The 23778-nt window shown below is 47.3% G+C and overlaps 1 protein-coding gene across 1 annotated transcript; it reads right to left on the bottom strand.

Annotated features, from left to right (window-relative positions):
• Nucleotides 1-15174: 15174 nt before the first annotated feature.
• Nucleotides 15175-18684, bottom strand: LOC125515721 (beta-fructofuranosidase, insoluble isoenzyme 4). Its single transcript, XM_048681229.2, has 7 exons — nucleotides 18062-18684; nucleotides 17657-17665; nucleotides 16705-17561; nucleotides 16427-16585; nucleotides 16061-16302; nucleotides 15778-15871; nucleotides 15175-15683 (listed from the first exon to the last, which is right to left on the bottom strand). The coding sequence occupies exons 1-7, from the start codon at nucleotides 18276-18278 to the stop codon at nucleotides 15489-15491; spliced, it is 1773 nt and encodes a 590-aa protein (XP_048537186.2). The 5' UTR covers nucleotides 18279-18684; the 3' UTR covers nucleotides 15175-15488.
• Between the last annotated feature and the right edge of the window lie 5094 nt (nucleotides 18685-23778).

Genomic DNA, 23778 nt, shown 5'->3' with positions numbered 1-23778 from the left:
CTAAATGACTCAAAACATTTTTCTAGACACAACTCGGCCGCTAAAAACGATCAAGCAATGGGGCTCCTAAGGTCGGGGAAGGCTCTGATACCAACTTGTAACACCCTCGATGCGACTATATCTCCCACGTGTCGAGGCACGACTTAGAGGCATAATCGCATTGAAGGCATATGTCGCAAGTTAGGCAATCTTCACAACATCCCATGTAATATATAGATAATAAAAGGGAAGATAACATAGTTGGCTTACACTCGCCACATCAATCAAGGTACATAAATAACATTACATCATTCAAACACTCATGGCCCGACTACGGCGCCAAAATAAAAGATAACCCAACATGCGACACGGTCCCGATCGTCCCCAACAGGGCACCACTACTGATCATCAGGAAAGGAAACATAGTATCGTTGAGAGTCCTCGTTGAACTCCCACTTGAGCTCAAGCGCGTCACCTGGAGCGGAATCATCAGGCCCTGCATCTGGTGTAATAGTAATCTGTGAGCCATAGGGACTCAGCAATCTCGCACCCTCGCGATCAAGACTATTTAAGCTTAATAGGTAAGGCAAGGTAAATATGAGGAGCTGCAGCAAGCGACTAGCAAATATGGTGGCTATCTTGTTCGCAAAAGAGAGCGAGAAGAGGAGGCAAAGCGCGAGCGAGAAACTAGAGGACAACCTGCGGCAAGCATTACTCCAACACCGTGTTCACTTCCCGGACTCCGCCGAGAAGAGACCATCACGGTAACTCAAACTGTTGATTCATTTTAATTAAGTTAAGGTTCAAGTTATCTACAACCGGACATTAACAAATTCCCATCTGCCCATAACCGCGGGCACGGCTTTTGAAAGTTCAAATCCCTGCAGGGGAGTCCCAACTTAGCCCATGACAAGCTCTCACGGTTAACGAAGGAATAGACCTCCTCCCGAGACGTTCCGATCAGACTCGGTATCCCGATTCTTCAAGACAACTCCGACAATGGTAAAACAAATCCAGCAACACCACCCGCTGTGCCGACAAATCCCGATAGGAGCTGCACATATCTCGTTCTCAAGGCACACCGGATAAGCTAAGCGTACGGGAGCCAACGTAACCCAGGTTGCCAAGGGACGGCCCCGCACGGTGCTCTAGGTTGGACCAACACTCAGAGGAGCACTGGCCCGGGGGGTTTAAAATAAGATGACCCTTGAGTCTGCGAAACCCAAGGGAAAAGGCTAGGTGGCAAATGGTAAAACCAAGGTTGGGCATTGCTGGAGGAGTTTTATTCAAAACGGACTGTCAAGGGGTTCCCATTATAACCCAACCGCGTAAGGAACGCAAAATCCGGGAACATAACACCGATATGACGGAAACTAGGGCGGCAAGAGTGGAACAAAACACTAGGCGTGAGGCCGAACCTTCCACCCTTTACCAAGTATATAGATGCATTAAGATAACAAGATAATATAATGATATCCCAACAAGTAAATAATGTTCCAACAAGGAACGGTCTCCAATCTTCACCTGCAACTAGCAACGCTATAAGAGGGGCTGAGCAAAGCGATAACATAGCCAATCAACGGTTTGCTAGGACATGGTGGGTTAGAGGTCGACATGGCAATTTGGGAGGCTTGAAAGCAAGTGGTAGGCATCGTAGCATTGGCATAGCAAAAGAGCGAGCATCTAGCATAGCAAAGATAGTAGTGATTTCGAGGGTATGATCATCTTGCCTGCAAAGTTGTCAGAGTTGACTGGATCCTCAAAAGCAAACTCAACGGGCTCCTCGTTAGCGAACTCGTCTCCCGGCTCTACCCAAACAATACAAACAAGCAAACGGAACACAATCAACCACGTGCAAAGCTCAAACAATATGATGCAAGGATGGTATGCTATGCGGGATGCGATGCGGGTGTTGGGGAACGTTGCAGAAAACAAAAATTTTCCTACGGTTTCACCAAGATCCATCTAGGAGTTCATCTAGCAACGAGTGATTAGATGCATCTACGTACCTTGTAGATCACGAGCGGAAGCATTCAAGGAACGGGGATGATGTAGTCGAACACGACGTGATTCAAATCACCGATGATCTTAGCACCGAACGGACGGTGCCTCCGCGTTCAACACACGTACGGAACGGATGACGTCTCCTCCTTTCTTGATCCAGCAAGGGGGAAAGAGAGGTTGATGAAGATCCAGCAGCACGACGGCGTGGTGGTGGATGCAGGGCGTCACAGTAGCAGGGCTTCGCCTATACTACGAGAGAGAGACGTAACGGGGAGAGAGGAAGCACCAAAAACTGAGGTATGAAGTCCCTCCTCTCCCCCACTATATATAGGAGGGCCAAGGGGGGGTGGTGCGCAGCCTAGGAGATCCAATCTCCTAGGTGCGGCGGCCAAGGGAGGGTTTCCCTCCCCCCCAAGGCACCTCGGGGTGCCTTCCACCACTTGGACTCCTCCTTGGTGGAAACCCTAGGCGCATGGGCCTATAGGGGCTGGTGCCCTTGGCCCAGATAGGCCAAGGCGCACCCCCTACAGCCCATGTGGCCCCCCCGGGACAGGTGGCCCCACCCGGTGGGCCCCGGGACCCCTCCGGTGGTCCCGGTACAATACCGATAACCCCGAAACTTGTCCCGATGGCCGAAACAACACTTCCTATATATAATTCTTTACCTCCGGACCATTCCGGAACTCCTCGTGACGTCCGGGATCTCATCCGGGAATCCGAACAACATTCGGGTTACTGCATATACATATCTTCACAACCCTAGCGTCACCGAACCTTAAGTGTGTAGACCCTGCGGGTTCGGGAGACAAGCAGACATGACCGAGACGACTCTCCAGTCAATAACCAACAGCGGGATCTGGATACCCATGTTGGCTCCCACATGCTCCACGATGATCTCATCGGATGAACCACGATGTCGAGGATTAATCAACCCCGTATACAATTCCCTTTGTCAATCGGTATGTTACTTGCCCGAGACTCGATCGTCGGTATCCCAATACCTTGTTCAATCTCGTTACCGGCAAGTCACTTTACTCGTACCGTAATGCATGATCCCGTGATCAACCACTTGGTCACCTTGAGCTCATAATGATGATGCATTACCGAGTGGGCCCAGTGATACCTCTCTGTTATATGGAGTGACAAATCCCAGTCTCGATCCGTGTCAACCCAACAGACACTTTCGGAGATACCTGTAGTGCACCTTTATAGTCACCCAGTTACGTTGTGACGTTTGATACACCCAAAGCACTCCTACGGTATCCGGGAGTTACACGATCTCATGGTCAAAGGAAAAGATACTTGACATTGGAAAAGCTCTAGCAAACGAACTACACGATCTTTGTGCTATGCTTAGGATTGGGTCTTGTCCATCACATCATTCTCCTAATGATGTGATCCCGTTATCAATGACATCCAATGTCCATAGCCAGGAAATCATGACTATCTGTTGATCAACGAGCTAGTCAACTAGAGGCTTACTAGGGACATATTATGGTCTATGTATTCACACGTGTATTACGATTTCCGGATAATACAGTTATAGCATGAATAAAGACAATTATCATGAACAAAGAAATATAATAATAATGCTTTTATTATTGCCTCTAGGGCATATTTCCAACAGTCTCCCACTTGCACTAGAGTCAATAATCTAGTTACATTGTGATGAATCGAACACCCATGGAATTCTGGTGTTGATCATGTTTTTCCCTAGGGAGAGGTTTAGTCAACGGATCTGCTATATTCAGGTCCGTATGTACTTTACAAATCTCTATGTCTCCATTTTGAACATTTTCACGAATGGAGTTGAAGCGACGCTTTATGTGCCTTGTCTTCTTGTGAAACCTGGGCTCCTTGGCAAGTGCAATAGCTCCAGTGTTGTCACAAAAGAGTTTGATTGGCCCCGACGCATTGGGTATGACTCCTAGGTCGGTGATGAACTCCTTCACCCATATTGCTTCATGTGCTGCCTCCGAGGCTGCCATGTACTCCGCTTCACATGTAGATCCCGCCACGACGCTCTGTTTGCAGCTGCACCAGCTCACTGCTCCACCATTCAACATATACACGTATCCGGTTTGTGACTTAGAGTCATCCAGATCTGTGTCGAAGCTAGCGTCGACGTAACCCTTTACGACGAGCTCTTCGTCACCTCCATAAACGAGAAACATTTCCTTAGTCCTTTTCAGGTACTTCAGGATATTCTTGACCGCTGTCCAGTGTTCTTTGCCGGGATTACTTTGGTACCTTCCTACCAAACTTACGGCAAGGTTTACATTAGGTCTGGTACACAGCATGGCATACATAATAGAACCTATGGCTGAGGCATAGGGGATGATACTCATCTCTTCTATCTCTTCTGCCGTGGTCGGGCATTGAGCTGAGCTCAATCTCACACCTTGCAAAACAGGCAAGAACCCTTTCTTGGACTGATCCATTTTGAACTTCTTCAAAATCTTATCAAGGTATGTGCTTTGTGAAAGACCTATGAGGCGTCTTGATCTATCCCTATAGATCTTGATGCCTAATATATAAGCAGCTTCTCCAAGGTCCTTCATTGAAAAACTCTTATTCAAGTAGGCCTTGATGCTGTCCAAGAGTTCTATATCATTTCCCATCAAAAGTATGTCATCTACATATAATATGAGAAATGCTACAGAGCTCCCACTCACTTTCTTGTAAACGCAGGCTTCTCCATAAGTCTGCGTAAACCCAAACGCTTTGATCATCTCATCAAAGCGAATGTTCCAACTCCGAGATGCTTGCACCAGCCCATAAATCGAGCGTTGGAGCTTGCACACCTTGTCAGCATTCTTAGGATCGACAAAACCTTCCGGCTGCATCATATACAACTCTTCCTTAAGGAAACCATTAAGGAATGCCGTTTTGACGTCCATTTGCCATATCTCATAATCGTAGAATGCGGCAATCGCTAACATGATTCGGACGGACTTTAGCTTCGCTACCGGTGAGAAAGTCTCATCGTAGTCAATTCCTTGAACTTGTCGATAACCCTTAGCGACAAGCCGAGCTTTATAGATGGTCACATTACCATCCGCGTCTGTCTTCTTCTTGAAGATCCATTTATTTTCTATGGCTCGCCCTTCAACGGGCAAGTCAGTCAAAGTCCATACTTCGTTTTCATACATGGATCTTATCTCGGATTTCATGGCTTCTAGCCATTTGTCGGAATCCGGGCCTGCCATCGCTTCTTCATAGTTCGAAGGTTCACTGTTGTCTAACAACATGATTTCCAAGACAGGGTTGCCGAACCACTCTGGTGCGGAACGTGTCCTTGTGGACCTTCGAATTTCAGTAGGAGCTTGATCAGAAGTATCTTGATCATTATCATTAACTTCCTCTCTAGTCGGTGCAGGCACCTCAGGAACATTTTCTTGAGTTGCGCCATTTACCGGTTCAAGAGGTAATACTTCATCAAGCTCTACTTTCCTCCCACTTACTTCTTTCGAGAGAAACTCTTTCTCCAGAAAGGATCCATTCTTGGCAACAAAGATCTTGCCTTCGGATCTGAGGTAGAAGATATACCCAATGGTTTCTTTAGGGTATCCTACGAAGACGCATTTTTCCGATTTGGGTTCGAGCTTTTCAGGTTGAAGTTTCCTGACATAAGCATCGCATCCCCAAACTTTTAGAAACGACAGCTTAGGTTTCTTCCCAAACCATAATTCAAACGGTGTCGTCTCAACGGATTTCGACGGAGCCCTATTTAAAGTGAATGCGGCAGTCTCTAAAGCATAGCCCCAAAAAGATAGCGGTAAATCGGTAAGAGACATCATAGATCGCACCATATCTAATAGAGTGCGATTACGACGTTCGGACACACCATTACGCTGAGGTGTTCCAGGCGGCGTGAGTTGTGAAACTATTCCACATTTTCTTAAGTGTGTGCCAAATTCGTGACTCAAGTATTCTCCTCCATGATCTGATCGTAGAAACTTGATTTTCCTGTCACGTTGATTCTCAACTTCACTCTGAAATTCCTTGAACTTTTCAAAGGTTTCAGACTTGTGTTTCATTAAGTAGACATACCCATATCTACTTAAGTCATCAGTGAGGGTGAGAACATAATGATAGCCACCGCGAGCCTCAACACTCATTGGACCGCACACATCAGTATGTATGATTTCCAATAAGTTGGTTGCTCGCTCCATTGTTCCTGAGAACGGAGTCTTGGTCATTTTACCCATGAGGCATGGTTCGCACGTGTCAAATGATTCATAATCAAGAGACTCTAAAAGTCCATCTGCATGGAGCTTCTTCATGCGTTTGACACCTATGTGACCAAGGCGGCAGTGCCACAAGTATGTGGGACTATCGTCATCAACTTTACATCTTTTGGTATTCACACTATGAATATGTGTAATATTACGTTCGAGATTCATTAAGAATAAACCATTGACCATCGGAGCATGACCATAAAACATATCTCTCATATAAATAGAACAACCATTATTCTCAGATTTAAATGAGTAGCCATCTCGTATTAAACGAGATCCCGATACAATGTTCATGCTCAAACTTGGCACGAAATAACAATTATTGAGGTTTATAACTAATCCCGTAGGTAAATGTAGAGGTAGCGTGCCGACGGCGATCACATCGACCTTGGAACCATTCCCGACGCGCATCGTCACCTCGTCCTTTGCCAGTCTCTGTTTATTCTGCAGCTCCTGCTGTGAGTTACAAATATGAGCAACGACACCGGTATCAAATACCCAGGAGTTACTTCGAGTACTGGTAAGGTACACATCAATTACATGTATATCACATATACCTTTTGTTTTGCTGGCCTTCTTGTCCGCTAAGTATTTGGGGCAGTTCCGCTTCCAGTGACCCTTCCCTTTGCAATAAAAGCACTCCGTCTCAGGCTTGGGTCCATACTTTGACTTCTTCTTCCCAGCAGCTTGCTTGCCGGGCGCGGCAACTTCCTTGCCGTCCTTTTCAAAGTTCTTTTTACCCTTGCCCTTCTTGAACTTAGTGGTTTTATTGACCATCAACACTTGATGTTCCTTCTTGACTTCTACCTCTGCTGATTTCAGCATTGCAAATACTTCAGGAATGGTCTTTTCCATCCCCTGCATATTGAAGTTCATCACAAAGCTCTTGTAGCTTGGTGGAAGCGACTGGAGGATTCTGTCAATGACCGCATCCTCCGGGAGATTAACTCCCAGCTGAGTCAAGCGGTTACATAACCCAGACATAGTGAGTATGTGCTCACTGACAGAACTATTTTCCTCCATCTTACAGCTGAAGAATTTGTCAGAGACTTCATATCTCTCGACCCGGGCATGAGCTTGGAAAACCATTTTTAGCTCTTCGAACATCTCATATGCTCCATGTCTCTCAAAACGCTTTTGGAGCCCCGGCTCTAGGCTGTAAAGCATGCCGCACTGAACGAGGGAGTAGTCATCGGCACGTGTCTGCCAAGCGTTCATAACGTCTTGGTTCTGTGGGACGGGTGGATCACCTAGCGGTGCTTGTAGGACATAATCTTTCTTGGCAGCTATGAGGATGATCCTCAGGTTCCGGACCCAGTCCGTATAGTTGCTGCCATCGTCTTTCAGCTTGGTTTTCTCTAGGAATGCGTTGAAATTGAATACAACATTGGCCATTTGATCTACAAGACATATTGTAAAGATTTTAGACTAAGTTCATGATAATTAAGTTCATCTAATCAAATTATTAATGAACTCCCACTTAGATAGACATCCCTCTTCTAGTAATCTAAGTATAACATGATCCGAGTTGGCTAGGCCGTGTCCGATCATCACGTGACACGGACTAGTCAACGTCGGTGAACATCTTCATGTTGATCGTATCTTCTATACGACTCATGCTCGACCTTTCGGTCTTCTGTGTTCCGAGGCCATGTCTATGCACATGCTAGGCTCGTCAAGTCAACCTAAGTGTATTGCGTGTGTAAATCTGTCTTACACCCGTTGTATGTGAACGTAAGGATCTATCACACCCGATCATCACGTGGTGCTTCGAAACGACGAACTGTAGCAACGGTGCACAGTTAGGGGGAACACTTTCTTGAAATTATTATGAGGGATCATCTTATTTACTACCGTCGTTCTAAGCAAACAAGATGCAAAACATGATAAACATCACATGCAATCAAATAATAATAGTGACATGATATGGCCAATATCACATAGCTCCTTTGATCTCCATCTTGGGGCTCCATGATCATCCTGTCACCGTCATACTCATCGACATGTAAGTTGTGATTCCTATTACAATAGCATGAACATCTCATACATCACATATAGATCATTCATCATTCATCACAACTTTGGCCATATCACATCACATAGCATACCCTGCAAAAACAAGTTAGACGTTCTCTAATTGTTGTTTGCATGTTTTACGTGGCTGCTATGGGTTTCTAGCAAGAACGTTTCTTACCTACGCAAAGACCACAACGTGATATGCCAATTGCTATTTACCCTTCATAAGGACCCTTTTCATCGAATCCGATCCGACTAAAGTAGGAGAGACAGACACCCGCTAGCCACCTTATGCAACTAGTGCATGTCAGTCGGTGGAACCTGTCTCACGTAAGAGTACGTGTAAGGTCGGTCCGGGCCGCTTCATCCCACGATGCCGCCGAATCAAGATAAGACTAGTAACGGCAAGCATATTGAACAAAATCAACGCCCACAACTACTTTGTGTTCTACTCGTGCAAGAGAACTACACATAGACCTAGCTCATGATGCCACTGTTGGGGAACGTTGCAGAAAACAAAAATTTTCCTACGGTTTCACCAAGATCCATCTAGGAGTTCATCTAGCAGCGAGTGATTAGATGCATCTACGTACCTTGTAGATCGCGAGCGGAAGCGTTCAAGGAACGGGGATGATGTAGTCGAACACGACGTGATTCAAATCACCGATGATCTTAGCACCGAACGGACGGTGCCTCCGCGTTCAACACACGTACGGAACGGATGACGTCTCCTCCTTTCTTGATCCAGCAAGGGGGAAAGAGAGGTTGATGAAGATCCAGCAGCACGACGGCGTGGTGGTGGATGCAGGGCGTCACAGTAGCAGGGCTTCGCCTATACTACGAGAGAGAGACGTAACGGGGAGAGAGGAAGCACCAAAAACTGAGGTATGAAGTCCCTCCTCTCCCCCACTATATATAGGAGGGCCAAGGGGGGGTGCGCAGCCTAGGAGATCCAATCTCCTAGGTGCGGCGGCCAAGGGAGGGTTTCCCTCCCCCCCCAAGGCACCTCGGGGTGCCTTCCACCACTTGGACTCCTCCTTGGTGGAAACCCTAGGCGCATGGGCCTATAGGGGCTGGTGCCCTTGGCCCATATAGGCCAAGGCGCACCCCCTACAGCCCATGTGGCCCCCCCGGGACAGGTGGCCCCACCCGGTGGGCCCCGGGACCCCTCCGGTGGTCCCGGTACAATACCGATAACCCCGAAACTTGTCCTGTTGGCCGAAACAACACTTCCTATATATAATTCTTTACCTCCGGACCATTCCGGAACTCGTCGTGACGTCCGGGATCTCATCCGGGACTCCGAACAACATTCGGGTTACTGCATATACATATCTTCACAACCCTAGCGTCACCGAACCTTAAGTGTGTAGACCCTGCGGGTTCGGGAGACAAGCAGACATGACCGAGACGACTCTCCAGTCAATAACCAACAGCGGGATCTGGATACCCATGTTGGCTCCCACATGCTCCACGATGATCTCATCGGATGAACCACGATGTCGAGGATTAATCAACCCCGTATACAATTCCCTTTGTCAATCGGTATGTTACTTGCCCGAGACTCGATCGTCGGTATCCCAATACCTTGTTCAATCTCGTTACCGGCAAGTCACTTTACTCGTACCGTAATGCATGATCCCGTGATCAACCACTTGGTCACCTTGAGCTCATAATGATGATGCATTACCGAGTGGGCCCAGTGATACCTCTCCGTTATATGGAGTGACAAATCCCAGTCTCGATCCGTGTCAACCCAACAGACACTTTCGGAGATACCTGTAGTGCACCTTTATAGTCACCCAGTTACGTTGTGACGTTTGATACACCCAAAGCACTCCTGCGGTATCCGGGAGTTACACGATCTCATGGTCAAAGGAAAAGATACTTGACATTGGAAAAGCTCTAGCAAACGAACTACACGATCTTTGTGCTATGCTTAGGATTGGGTCTTGTCCATCACATAATTCTCCTAATGATGTGATCCCGTTATCAATGACATCCAATGTCCATAGCCAGGAAATCATGACTATCTGTTGATCAACGAGCTAGTCAACTAGAGGCTTACTAGGGACATATTATGGTCTATGTATTCACACGTGTATTACGATTTCCGGATAATACAGTTATAGCATGAATAAAGACAATTATCATGAACAAAGAAATATAATAATAATGCTTTTATTATTGCCTCTAGGGCATATTTCCAACAGCGGGATGCATATGCAAGATGTGACAAGGAATGCATGAACCTGGCCTCAACTTGGAAATCCAAGTGTGCCACTGGAAATATGAGATGAAATCGCTTGAAAACGATATAAAGAACGCCGGAATCGGAGTTACGGTTTGGAAATGGCAAGCAATTCAAATATGGCCACGTTCTGCGATTTACAGCAAGTAGCCATCTAAATGCAATGAGATGAACATGCTACAACACCCAAACATGGCATAAAAATACATGGCAGGGATTCACTCAAGATGCTTAACAAAAGTCTAGCACTGAGCTACGGCCAATTCATCCACTAACAGGTTCAAACAAGCATGGCAAAAATGCACGGATCAACTACAACATCATCGGCAAAATCGCTAACAAGTAGACAATCTGCCCAGATTCACGAAGTAGTAAAAGTAGAGCTCGATTGACTCAAGCTAGGGTGCTCCATAATTGCAAACAAAGATATGGATGGATAGAGCACTACAATATTAACAAAACATCCTTACTGATCATCCTCAAAAGAGGCACGGATCACTAGGAAACAACATGAACATATGACCATATGAGATAAACAGCTCAAGGACTTGGTGGAAATGCTAAGTTCCTGAAATCAGCATTACCAAGTGCCTCACTTTGCAATCTTGTGCTAGTCACCACACACATCACAAAAATACATGGGTTGCACCTCTGGAAATATGGCAAAACCCTTAACAAAACATATGTAGAGCTCATGGGCATATCATGCACACAATAATCATGGCAAAAATGACAAATATCTAAATGGAGCAGCAGATCTGACAATTAACTCAAGTAGCACTCTTCTAACAGCATTTCGGGCATCAAGATGAACTCAAATAAAAATGATGCAATGAGATTAAATGATGTGCTCTCTGAGACGAACATTTTGATATGCTATATGCCCAAAACGGAGTTACAGATGAGGAGTTACGACATGATGAACAGGAGCAAAAAAATTAGGGTTTCAGGAAAAAAAAGTCAACCGTCCCAATTTTCTCAGATCTAGATCTGGCTGGGGGTACTGTTCATGCACGGATGTTGAGGTCGCTGGAGCTTCGCCGGAGACGTCGCCGTGGAGGAGGTCGGAGAGGGACTTGAGGGGAGGAGAGGTCGACCGGTGAGGGAGCTTGCCGGGGCGGCGTGGTGCGATGGAACGGCGAGGCGAAGGGGCGGCGGACGAGGTCGTCGGGCGGCGCGGAGGCTCGCCGGAGTGCGGCTTGCCGGCGAGAGGCGGGGCGCCGGGCGGAGGAAGGCGGCGGTCGGGCGCCGTGGAGGAGGAAGACAACGGCTCGCGGGGAGGGCGCCTCTGGCCCGAGCGAATCACGGGGAGGGCCTGCTTCGGGCCAGCGGGCCTTCGCGGCGGCGGCGGGGATGGCCTGCCACGTGGCGCACGGTGACAAGCTGGGTGCGGCGGCGCGGACATGTCCGGTCCGATCCGGACGCGTCCGGCGGCGGGAGGAGGACGAACGCTAGGGTTAGGGTGGTTTGATCCGGGAATTTCGGGGGAGATGCCTATTTATACATAGGAGGAGCTAGGAGAGTCCAAATGAGGTGCGGTTTTCGGCCACGCGATCGTGATCGAACGCTCTAGATGATGGAGAGGGTTATGGTGGGTTTTGGGCCAAATTGGAGGGGTGTTGGGCTGCAACACATACGAGGCCTTTTCGGTCCCTCGGTTAACCGTTGGAGTATCAAACGAAGTCCAAATGATACGAAACTTGACAGACGGTCTACCGGTAGTAAACCAAGGCCGCTTGGCAAGTCTCGGTCCAATCCGGAAATGTTTAAACCCCACACACGAAAGAAAAGTAGAAATGACCACCGGAGGAGAACGAAGCGCCGGAATGCAAAACGGACAACGGGGAAAAAGCTCGAATGCATGATATGAACATGTATGCAAATGCAATGCACATGATGACATGATATGAGGTGCATGACAATGATAACAACACACGAAGAGAAAGACCCGAACCCGAGAAAATAAAATAACTTAAAGCCGGAAACGGCAAGAGTTGGAATACATATTGGGAAAGTCATATCCGGGGTGTTACAGACAGCTCCACCAGCAGCAAGGGCAAGAGCTCTAGCTGCAGCTAGGACTGCAACTAGGGCTATACCTAGGGCAGCTCCTTCTGCTCCTGCTCCAACAAGGCCAAGTTCATCTTCTGCTGCTGCTGATAGGCCTAGTTCATCTTCTGCTACTGCTGCTAGGTCAAGGGGAAAGAAAACATTCATACCACCAAGACTGTCAGGTACTGGAAGAGTGAGAAAGCCATCATACAAGATGTCTAAATGGTTCAATTGTTCTCAAGGCAGCAAGAAGTGATGTAATGTTGAAACATGTTTAATTCAGCCTTTTTTGGCTAGTTTGTGATGAAGAATATTAAGAATTTCATGTTGAAACCAGTTAGTTCAAGTCCAAGTGGTGGACTATGTAATGTACCTAATGGTTGTGATGCACTATGATACTCTGGTTATGATGATGTGATGATGAACTTATTAGTTATGATGTTTTGCAACAAGTTTTCATTCTTTTGTTGTGATGATGAGCATAGTTTCATTATTGATATGATGATGATCTTAGTTTTCATGTTGTTGATATGATGTGTTATGATGTGTTGCAACAAGTTGAGTGCCTCGGCGTCGGCGTCGACAAAACCCAAAATGTCTCCACTTGGGCATTTAGGGTGCCTCGGTGTCGACAAAACCTAAAATGTCTCCACTTGGGCATTTAAGGTGCCTCGGAGTCGAAAAAACCTAAAATGTCTCCACTTGGGCATTTAGGGTGCCTCGGCATCGACAAAACCCAAAATGTCTCCACTTGAGCATTTAGGGTGCCTCGGCGTCGACAAAACCCAAAATGTCTCCACTTGGACATTTAGGGTTCCTCGGCGTCGACAAAACCTAAAATGTCTCCACTTGGGCATTTAGGGTGCCTCGGAGTCGAAAAAACCCTAAGAAGTTACTGACATATTAATTTTTTAAATCCAAAAAAATTGAACAAAAATAAAAACCCTAAGAAGTTACTGACATATTAATTTTGTAAATCCAAAAAAAATTGCACAAAAATAGTTTGGCCTGCTGGGGATCGAACCGAGGACCAGTGGGTAGTAACCAAGGGTTCAATACCAATAGGATAGTGCTAGTGATGTTGTTTTAGTAGCATCCGCAATTTTACTTATATTTAGTTAGGCACGCACTGTGTTGAGAGTGCGTTGAGGCCGCCAGCATGGTGAACGTCCGTTTAGTATAACTAGTCGTTTCGGTTTCTGCCTTTAATACGTGTCCACCTACCGCTCTCTTCGATCACTCGCCCACTCGCCGCCCGCACCGCCCACTCCTCTTCCCCCTCTCTCCCGTCGAAACCATCTCCGACAGCCACCCCCACCCCCGTCGCCATGGACTGGCAGCTGGCCATCGAAGAGCTCACCGGCAACAACCGCAAGCTGTGCGCGCAGTACAGGGAGATCGCGCGTTGGTTCCCCAGTGCGGCGATGCTGAGGAACCATGCCCGCGGCCTGGTGAAGGTGATGACACCTGCCGAAAGGCAGCGTGCATTCCCTGCCGGCTGCACCGTCCCGCCGGCGACCATTCTCCTGTGGGCGATGCGCAAGGTGCAGCGCTCCCCCGACCCCGGGCAGCGCGCCCGTTGGTGGATGTACCGCTCATCCACCACGCCGCCGACCGCCGCGGATGACATCACCGACGCCGTCCTCGCTCTCCCAGCCCCCATCAACAACGCCTACTAGGAGAGGCGCAATCCATGGGTGCTCGGGCCAGACGACGACTCCGACGCCAAGTCCGAGTCCTCTGATGACTACGACTCTGACGAATCTGACGGCTACTCCTCTAACGACGAGGTGGACGAGGTCGTCGTACTCTCCTCCGACTCCTCCTCCGACGAGCCTGATGTGCAGCTCCTGGCGCCCGTCCTCCACGCCGTCGAGGGGCAGAAGAACAGCCCAATTGATGTGGATAAGCTGCCGGAGGACGTCGACAACCCAGAGCTCGTCGCCGTGAAGCAAGAAGAGGAGGGCGGCGGTGAAGATGTGGTGGAGCCAGCGCCGGCCAAGAAGAAGAGGGCGGCGGTGAACAACAATGACGTGCGGCGCTCCCTACGCCTGAAAATGCTGAAGAAGGAGGAGTGACATGCTGTCTTCAGTTTCGTCAGAAGAAGGAGGAGTGACATGCTGCAAGATAAGCCCCAAATGTGGTGGTTTCTAGCAATTCACTCGTCAGAAACACATCTTCCTATTGTGCACTCCAGTAGAATATTTTTTTTAATGAAGTAGCTCTTTGTATGGAGACCAAGAGTGAAATTCACATCGAACTTCTCTGTTTGTTTAGTTCTCAGGAAAAGGAAGAAATGATCGAATTACAAATCGTTAGTTTAATATTTTTCTTCATGAGCACCAGGTCAATTTCTTGCATTCTCACTTACCTCCATCTCCAGTATATAGCAACAGGGAAGTATGAATAGAAGAAGGTGCAAGCTCAGGAATTATTAGAGAACAGTATATGGGATGTACAACTGGAGTTTATCATCCCCTGATCATCCTACAAGCAGAGTGATGCAGAGTAAAAGAAGTGAGTATTTTTCTCATTTTCTCCAAACATAATATTCCAAGATACATGTACTTGGAGTGGATCAACCGTGTTTGTCGCATACAATATGAGCAATAGGTCAACTCAAACAGCATATAAATGCCTAGCACCAGTGCTAGAGCGTAAGAACGCCTTTGCAGATTTGACAACAGAACAAGTACAATTGTTTCTTCACATGATTTTTTTAGACAATGAAAAGATCATCCTCCCAGCCTCTGCTTCATGCAATGCACGCAACCATATTTTTGCACCATAACAATATGACTAGTAACTACTACCTCCATTCCTAAATACATTTATGGAGGTAGTAGCAAGTAGTCCACATTCCACTCTGCTTCATGCAATGCACATTAATCAAGTAACATTTTCGCACCACTGCCTATTAGCCTTTGCTCTGTTGGGCAAGTACTTCATCCCTTCTTCACATTCATATGTGCCCTTCTCATGCTCCATGCCTTGAGCTGTGACACCATGACCGTGGTCGTGCCATTGTTAAAAGCATACATATGAGCGCCTCTGTCGTCGACCAGCGCAACCGGGTAGACCCTAGCCATGATGCAGACCCTGCCGCCACCACCAAAGCTCTCCACTGCAGAACGATCGATCTGCACGGGAGACCCATGGCTGTTAGAGCATCTCTGTCCAATTATCACACTAGTGATATGAGTGCATGGGGAGAAAGAAGTCCCAAGGCCTAACCAATGTTCTCAAAGATATCTTCCTTTCCTTTTCAATGTCAAATTCGAAGAAGCCTCCATAGGCCGGCGTGTACAGCCCTGATCTCAGGGACGACCTGTATACAAGGAAAAAAGGTAACTCTCTTGCTTATATTTTTTTTAATTTCGAAACTGAACTCTCTTGCTTATATTGATGCAATGTAGAACAGAGAGTGAAAATTTTCTGATATAGTATCAATTTCTGTGAGTATTGTAGAGAACATACAAGAAAGACAAAAAAGTAAATCCATAGGAATTAAATTAACCTTCTTAGGTCAGAGCACATAAGAATCACGTGCTTGTGCTTTGATTTGTAGACTCTGAAATGCACGGCAGTGTGCTCCTCCATGTCATCAGAGGCTAGAACCACAAGCCCAAATGGCCCCAGGCCACCAGGAGCTGATGCATCTGCTTCCCTGCAATGCTTCTCCGTGTCCAAGAGCCAGGAAGGATCAAAAGCATCAGCTTCATCCATGGTTCCTGGCTCAAACTCTATCTCCACATCCGCCTATTCCAAGAAAATCATGTCTGGTTAATCACCACAAGACCAAACTGATTTTTATCTGACATGCCACTTTTAAAGTAAAAATATCAAGCAGTAGGAATCTGTGTGAAAAAAAGAAGGAACTAGCCTGCAAAGTATCAGTCCCCTTAATTTCAAACATGTCACCCTTTTTCAGCTCTATTCCTTGATGACTAATTTCGTTTCTTCGAAGGGACTCGATCTCTTCAACGGGCCATTGCAGCAACTGATTACCATCGCTATCTAACCATATTGTCCTGGGGATTGCCTAACAAACGAGGATACACATGTCACAGTGGTATATATCTGCTAAACCACTCAAAATCATTAGTTCCTGGAACTTGACTGACAGTGATCAGTGAACCAGGGGCAGTTTTTCTTACTTACCTGGATCCCAGCCCAACCTTTTGCGGCATCATCCGACGAACTATCCGACTCATTAGCCCAGCCCCATATGATCCTCCTCCCCTTTTTTGCGTCGAAGAATGACTTTGACGCGAAGTAATTGCCGTAGTCGATCCTCAGCCACAGACGCCTATCGTCCACGACATTATCCGGCGCAAACTTATCGGCTTCCAGATCATATACCCCAACCATGTACTTGTCACAGGAATCTAGGCTCATCTTGAGGACATGCTTGGCGCCACTCGGGGTCGCCGCGGAGAGGTCCAGTCCGCTGGTGTTGCCAGGCAGCGCCGCGAAGAAGTCGGGGCACTCCCACATGGTGGATGAGTTGGAGGAGTAGAGCGGGTGATCAACCCTGCTCCAACTCACAAAGTCCTCACTCTTGTACAAGAGTGCCGCACTGTAGCCGTCCAGCTCGGCCCCAACTGCTATCCTCCACTGCCCGTCCGGCCCGGTCCACCCGGTCGTCGGGTCCCTGAACTGTCTTGGGTTCAGGCCCGGCCCGTCCGGACGGATCACCGGGTTGCTGCTGGGCTTGGTCCATTCCCTGAGATACGGGTCGGAGCTGTTACTGGGGAAGGCGATGCATTGGGCTTGGTTCTTCACGTCGTCTGCGCCGGTGTAGAGGATGGCTGGCCGGCCATCGGCGAGGACAGTGACTGAGCCGGACCAGCAGCCCTTGGCATCGTAGGGCTCGGTCCGGTCCAATGCCGTCTCGAGCCGGAGCCAGTTGACGAGGTCGGTGGAGACAGAGTGAGCCCAGGTCTTGTTGCCTGGGACAACGCTGCCGGGGTTGTACTGGTAGAAGAGATGGTACAAGCCCTTGTAGTACAGAGGTCCTGATGATTGCAGCCATCCATTACATTTATCTACTACTCTAGTTGTGGTTGATTTTATTCAAGTAATCAACCCAAATGCATACATAGTTACATACCATTTGGATCTGTATGGTCGTCGTGGCGAGGATTTCCATGTCGTGCGAAACAATGATGAAGAAATGTTAGATATAGAATTCAGGACCTAAATGCTTATACAAATATGTTTCTGACATTGCAGAGGCCAAAGGGGAAAACTGAAGGCAGGTGAAGAAGCTAAATTATCTGACAAGTAAGCTTCTCCAGACCATAAAGACCTAAATCATCAGGTACCACTAGCGCATTGGCGATAACATTAATTTACAATGCAATCAAGTGAAGGTTCAGACTAGCAGTCAAAATGTCCGGCGACACATTTCAGGCAGCAAATCAAAGGGAAACCGCAGCAGAAATGGGGAAGATAGGACCTGCACTTACATATGGGAGAAACACAAAAGAAGGTGTAGAGATGAGCGCATATGTACCGTTGATCCAGTTCTTGGGGGGCTGGAAATGGAAGGCGGTCCTGTACTTGCTGCTCACGATGGACGAGACCGTCGCGGACTCCGGGTAGAGGACGACCCTATGGCTACCGGCGGCCGCTGCTTCTCCGCGCAAGAGAGAAGATTCATCAAAGGGGAAACCCAGGAGGAGGAGGAGGAGGAGAAAGGGCCAGCCACAGCCATGGCGATGGTGGAACATGGGGAACGGGAGACATGAAAGTGCTGATTGCAAATCAGGCGGCGACAACGAAGAAGGGCTGGTCAATGCTGAACCTCGGAGACATAGTTTATTTCCCACTTGATGCTCATTTCCCGTTCAGCACCTTGCGCTATGGAAATATGCTTCGCAGACAATGCCATGGCAAAGGATCGCTCGTCTACACCGGCCGGCAGGGGTGCCTGGTCTTTGATCGTCTTGGCCATTGTAGGTTTCCTCCTCCCGCTTCCTCCTCTCCTTCAGCCCCCATCGGGCATCCATTAGGTTCCTCATTTCACTGTTGACTGTTCCATGTCTCTCCCCTCTCTCTCTCTCTTCGCAATCGGCCTGATGTGGAAGGGGAACTTTTGGTCTATGGGTGTATATACAGTTATACACCCTATATGAAACCCGCTCTCAAGGCTTAGTCCAATCCTGCCTCCGCTCCTGGTTATATATAAAAGGGAAACATTATTTCTTTTGAAAAGGAGGATAACCGCATACATCCGTGTATTATTCAAAGCAGGTGAACAAACTCGACCTGGAAAAGAAAACCCCTTTGATATCTTGGTCAGGAAAACATATGCATGACCACTCCTTTCGATATCTTGGTGATGGATGGATATATGCATTTTCTACGGCACCTCCACCTTAGAAAGTGTAACTACTAACCAGTCAACCTATAAGAGATTCATGGCTAAAGAGGAGCGTACCACCTTAAGAACTAACTACAACACATAATCCACGCAGTTTTTGGATTTTACATCTTAACTTGGAAATTATGAATATTTTTTTAAAAGCAAGTAATGTTTGAAAATCCAGCAATTATTTCACCAACTCTAGCAAACTTTGAAAAATATTTTTTTCTTAAAACCTTGCCTTTTTTGACAGGAACCATTTTCAAAATCCTAAATATTTTATGAAAAAATGCAGATATTTTGGAACTTAGAGAACAAAACTTGTTAATGGGAACATTTTGGAAATCATGAACAATTTTTCAAAAGCGCGAACATTTTAAATAATTCCCAAACATTTTTTGAGTTTTGAGAAAAAATTGAAAAGAGGAATATTTTTAACATTCTGAACAGTTTACAGAAAAAATAGCATTTTTCTGAAATTCTCGTATATTTTTGGAATTTACAAAAAAATATGAAAACACTAGTATTTTCTAAATAAATCAAACATTTTGGGAAACCGCAAACAATTTTTGAAAAACCTGAACTTTTTTGAAAGTTCCAAACATTATGGGAAAACATGAACATTATTAGAGTTTTGAGGAAAAAATTGTAAACAACAGGAATTCTAACATTCAGAACAATTTCTAGAAAGCAAAAAACATTTTTTTGAAAATCCTGTACATTTTTTGAATTTATAAAAACAATTGAAAATGAATTTTTAAAATGCTGAATAAGTTTTTAAAAGCATGAGCCAATTTTGAATTTCCCCAAAAAATTGAAAGCACAAACATTTTTGTGGAGGTGAAAATCTTTCATCGACACCATGATGAAGATATCATGATTCAACGAGCTGCACTTCTATGGGATCATCTCCGGCCCAAGTACGTTCATCAATCAAGGCTTTCCATCTTCTTGGATGGGTGACTCAAAGCGCTTTCAAAAACCATTATTGATAATGTTTGTGTGGGTGAAAGAGGGATAACATTGTTGCTTCGGTCCAATTGCAGCATATTTACCAAAGTCTTTGAAGAATTTCTTCTGACAGAAATTAATACCGTGAAGAAAGTGTTTCCAAGAGATTTCATGTATCTTAGTTATAGGAGTTACTTTGTATTTTTTTTATCTTAAATCTAAATCAGTGTACCTGTAATTGTTGAGTATTCATAAAATTACAGGTGTTTTTTAAAAAGATAAAGATTATGTTTTTTCTATAGATTTTATTTGGTTACGAGCTTCACGGTGTTAGTAATGGCTAACGACAATCAAGTTTTGCGAACATTAAAGTGGCAACGACTAACAAGCCCATGGACCTCTATGGTCGGTGGCATAGGTGCTAGTCATCCTCGTGCAATTCTTTCTGTTATGGTGGCCTTTTTCGAGTGCAAAACTACAATTTGATGAAGATGTCAATTGCAATCACATGTTTGTACATGCACAGCTTGCATGCCGGACCACAAAACAAGAAAGATGAGAACAATGTACCACATGTGCCACACCTTTGGCATTCTCTCGGCAATGAACATCCGTTTTTGTGATGCATGTGGACAGAATCAACATCGAAAGAACAATTTCCAAAGCATATTGAGATTCCAAAAGCAACCATGGAGAATAAAGGAGCCGTAAAAGAGAATCGAATGCAATGCCTTTCAAATCGTAGTTGCAATGGTATATGTTAAGATCATGTCACTTGGACAGAATAAAGACGTCTGGACGAGCATGACCGAAATGGCATTTCGGCCGAAGCCGTGTATGTGGGGAATGATCTATGATGTGATGGATGATTGAACTTATCACAATTTCTTCCTTCAATTGTAAGAGCTCCGCATAAGCATAAATGCTGCCACACAATGGATGCAGTGATGTTCCCATGTCAGGGGCTCATTTATCCTCTCTCGTTTCTCTCTCATCTACCCATCCCACCATTGAGAGTCCTCTTGGTTCCTCCGAAACCCCTCCCCTCTTCCTCCAGCGACCTCATCGCCCAGAGTGGTGGAGGGAGAGGAGTTTGGGTCTCTATTGTGTATAGTAGCTTAGGTAGGAGACTTTCACCTGGATCTGCCCCGCAAGGCGACTCGCGCTATGTCGTTGATGGGTTGTCTGTTGTTGCTCACGCATAAGAAATGGTGGTCAACCGTGCGGTCTTCGTACTACCATCCATGGTGGAGGCGACGATAGGGCTACCGATCCAACTTCTGCTCCCTAAATGGGGTAGGGTGACTGGGGTCTCGTATGATCCAAGCTTTCGACGAGATAAATCCACCATGGGTTGCCCACGCGCTACCGTTATCATTGTCACCGCTCTCACTTGGAGATCGTGTGACCTTGGAATCCACAGCTCGATAGAACACGGATGAGAAGTATTCATCGCCGGCCCAAGAGAGCCACCACATTGGAGGAAGAGGAGAGATAACCATCACTTCACCACGTCAGCGACATCACAACTTTGAAGTCCATGAAGGGTGGCGAAAAACACCGGCGACAGTCACCAGCACCACCCCCCAACACCCCACAACAAGATAAGGATCAAACTTGCCATGGCGAAGACAGGGCGAGGGACAAAATCTCTCCCCGTACGGCGTCCCTCCGTTGCGAAGACCACGCCTATAGAACACATCGGCCACCGAATCGGCAGATCAAGGAGCAAACAACGTCAGAAGCTCGTCGATGACGCCACATGTGACCTTGTTTTTTTTTCGAGAAAACTTTCAATCTATTCATCTTCAATCATGGTAGTACAACGAACACTAGAAATAATAAAAATTACATCCAGATCCGTAGACGACCTAGCGACAACTACAAGCACTGAAGCGAGCCGAAGGTGCGCCACTGTCATCGCCCCTCCCTCGCCGGAGCCGGACAAACCTTATTGTAGTAGACAGTCAGGAAGTCATCGTGCTAAGGCCCCATAGAACCAACGCGCCAAAACAATAACCGCCGCGAATGAAGAGTGTAGATCAAAAGGATCCAACCTGAAGACACACAAACGAAGACGAACAACGAACAGATCCGAGCAAATCCACCAAAGACATATCCGCCGAAAACACACCTCCACACGCCCACCGATGATGCTAGACGCATCACCGGAACGGGAGCTAGGCGGGGAGACCTTTATTCCATCTTCAGGGAGCCGCCGCCGTCTCGCCTTCATGAGCAGGACACAAACCCTAACAGAACTCAAAAAAAATATCTAAAAACGGAGTCCTCCACCGGCAAAGGCCGAGATCCACTCCGCCTCCATGGCCCTCAGGCCACCGGAGACGGGATGGACCGGCGCCGGCGCCGGTGGGAGGCAAAAAAACTCTAGATTTTTTGAGGCGGCGGTTGGCTGGTTTCTCAGCTTTGCGAGTTGGGACGGATTTAGGCCAGCGAATCCACCCACATGTGACCTTGTTGTTGAGACGGGGAACAAGCTCCTGCACCATTATTGACGCTGCCACCACCACCACCTTGTTAGTGCCGCCGAGTAGCCTAACCCTAGTATCTAGACATCTTCCACACGGATCGAAGCTCCCTCCACTCCCCCACCGCTGCAACTATGACCGAAGAGGGAGGGACCGCTGATCCGGCCTTTGGCGGATCCTTCCATTTTGCCTCTTGTGGTTACTGTTCATGAGAGGGGGCGTAGAAAAATATGTCAACCTCTACAACGCCAAATTAGTTTCATTACATTCATTGTAATATATATTTTCGTACACTACATTTGATATTGTAGATATTACCATATTTTTCTATAGACTTTGTCAAAGCAGAGAAGTTAAACTTAGAATGAATATAGTATTTCAAATATTTTGCAATGGAGGGGTAGGTAAAATGATTTGGTGAGAAAGAGACTAAGATGCCTTGGATGTCTTGGAGTATATATGTTTTTTCGTTGTTACGTCATAGTTCAAATTTAGTATTTATGTAGTCCATGATCATAGCAGATTCCAACAATCCAGCCATGATCTCAAGGATTCAAAAAAATAAAGTATGTACCTAAAAACGGCAATTCTATATTTCTGTCCAGATAGTTTTTATTTTTACCTCCCAGAAAAAGGAGAGAAATAGGCATCTCAGTTCAATCAGGCCCTAGATTGAGAAGGAAGCTTCTAGAGCCCTCGCCACGCGCATCTCGACCGTCCAAACCCACGCTCGACGGTCCCGATGAGCCGCCCGTTGGCGCTCCGCCGCAGAACCCGAGCGGACTGGGCCGGCCGGAAGGAATCGTCCCGGGCCAGTTGCACATGCAGTCCGCGTGCGATCCAAGCCAGAACAGAATATCGCCCACTCGCGCGGCGGCATATCCCTTCCCCACCACGGCCTCTCTCCGCCGCTCGTCCCCACCACAGCCTCCCCTGCACCCGGTCCATACACTCTCCCCAGAGACCTCACGCGCGCCGCACCACCCGGTCCTGGTGGACCGCGCGCAGTCCAAAAGCGCGAGTATCCCAACCCAACCCTAGTCCCGACCCAACCACCCCGGGTAACCATGGCCCCAACCCTAGTCACCTCCACAAAGATCCAATAAAAATCCGCACGGACGCCGCGTCCACCCACCCCTTATGACACCCCGGGCCCACATTTCCGGTCCCCACACCAACGGACCCCTGCAGGCCGCCCTCCGCGACAGGCATCCGCAGGCCCCACATGTCATACAGCCTCGCGTCGGAATGGGTCACGTGCTGCTCGCGTCCACCGGGAACCCAACCCTAGACCTAACCACGGTTCCCGGAACCGCACCGCCCAACCTCCCCGGTTAGCCCCGGCGCCCCCCGATGCCGCCACGCGTCCCGATCGGACGGCTGGGGCTACCCCCGCCCCGGGCCTCGCCGCCTATTTAATCGCAC

This window comes from Triticum urartu, chromosome 6A (assembly GCF_056163025.1).
Source record: "Triticum urartu cultivar PI428250 chromosome 6A, HENAU_Tu73, whole genome shotgun sequence".
NCBI lineage: Eukaryota > Viridiplantae > Streptophyta > Magnoliopsida > Poales > Poaceae > Triticum > Triticum urartu.
This window is presented reverse-complemented; position numbering and strand designations above follow the sequence as displayed.

What these genes read in the sequence shown, in the direction of transcription:
- LOC125515721 (XM_048681229.2), bottom strand. Translation starts at nt 18,278, where the DNA reads ATGTTCCACCATCGCCATGGCTGTGGCTGGCCCTTTCTCCTCCTCCTC. An exon ending in AGGGGACTGATACTTTGCAG is followed by an intron (nt 16,303 to 16,426) that starts GCTAGTTCCTTC and finishes TTCTTGGAATAG; the next exon opens with GCGGATGTGGAGATAGAGTT. An exon ending in ATGTGCTCTGACCTAAGAAG is followed by an intron (nt 15,872 to 16,060) that starts GTTAATTTAATT and finishes CCTTGTATACAG; the next exon opens with GTCGTCCCTGAGATCAGGGC.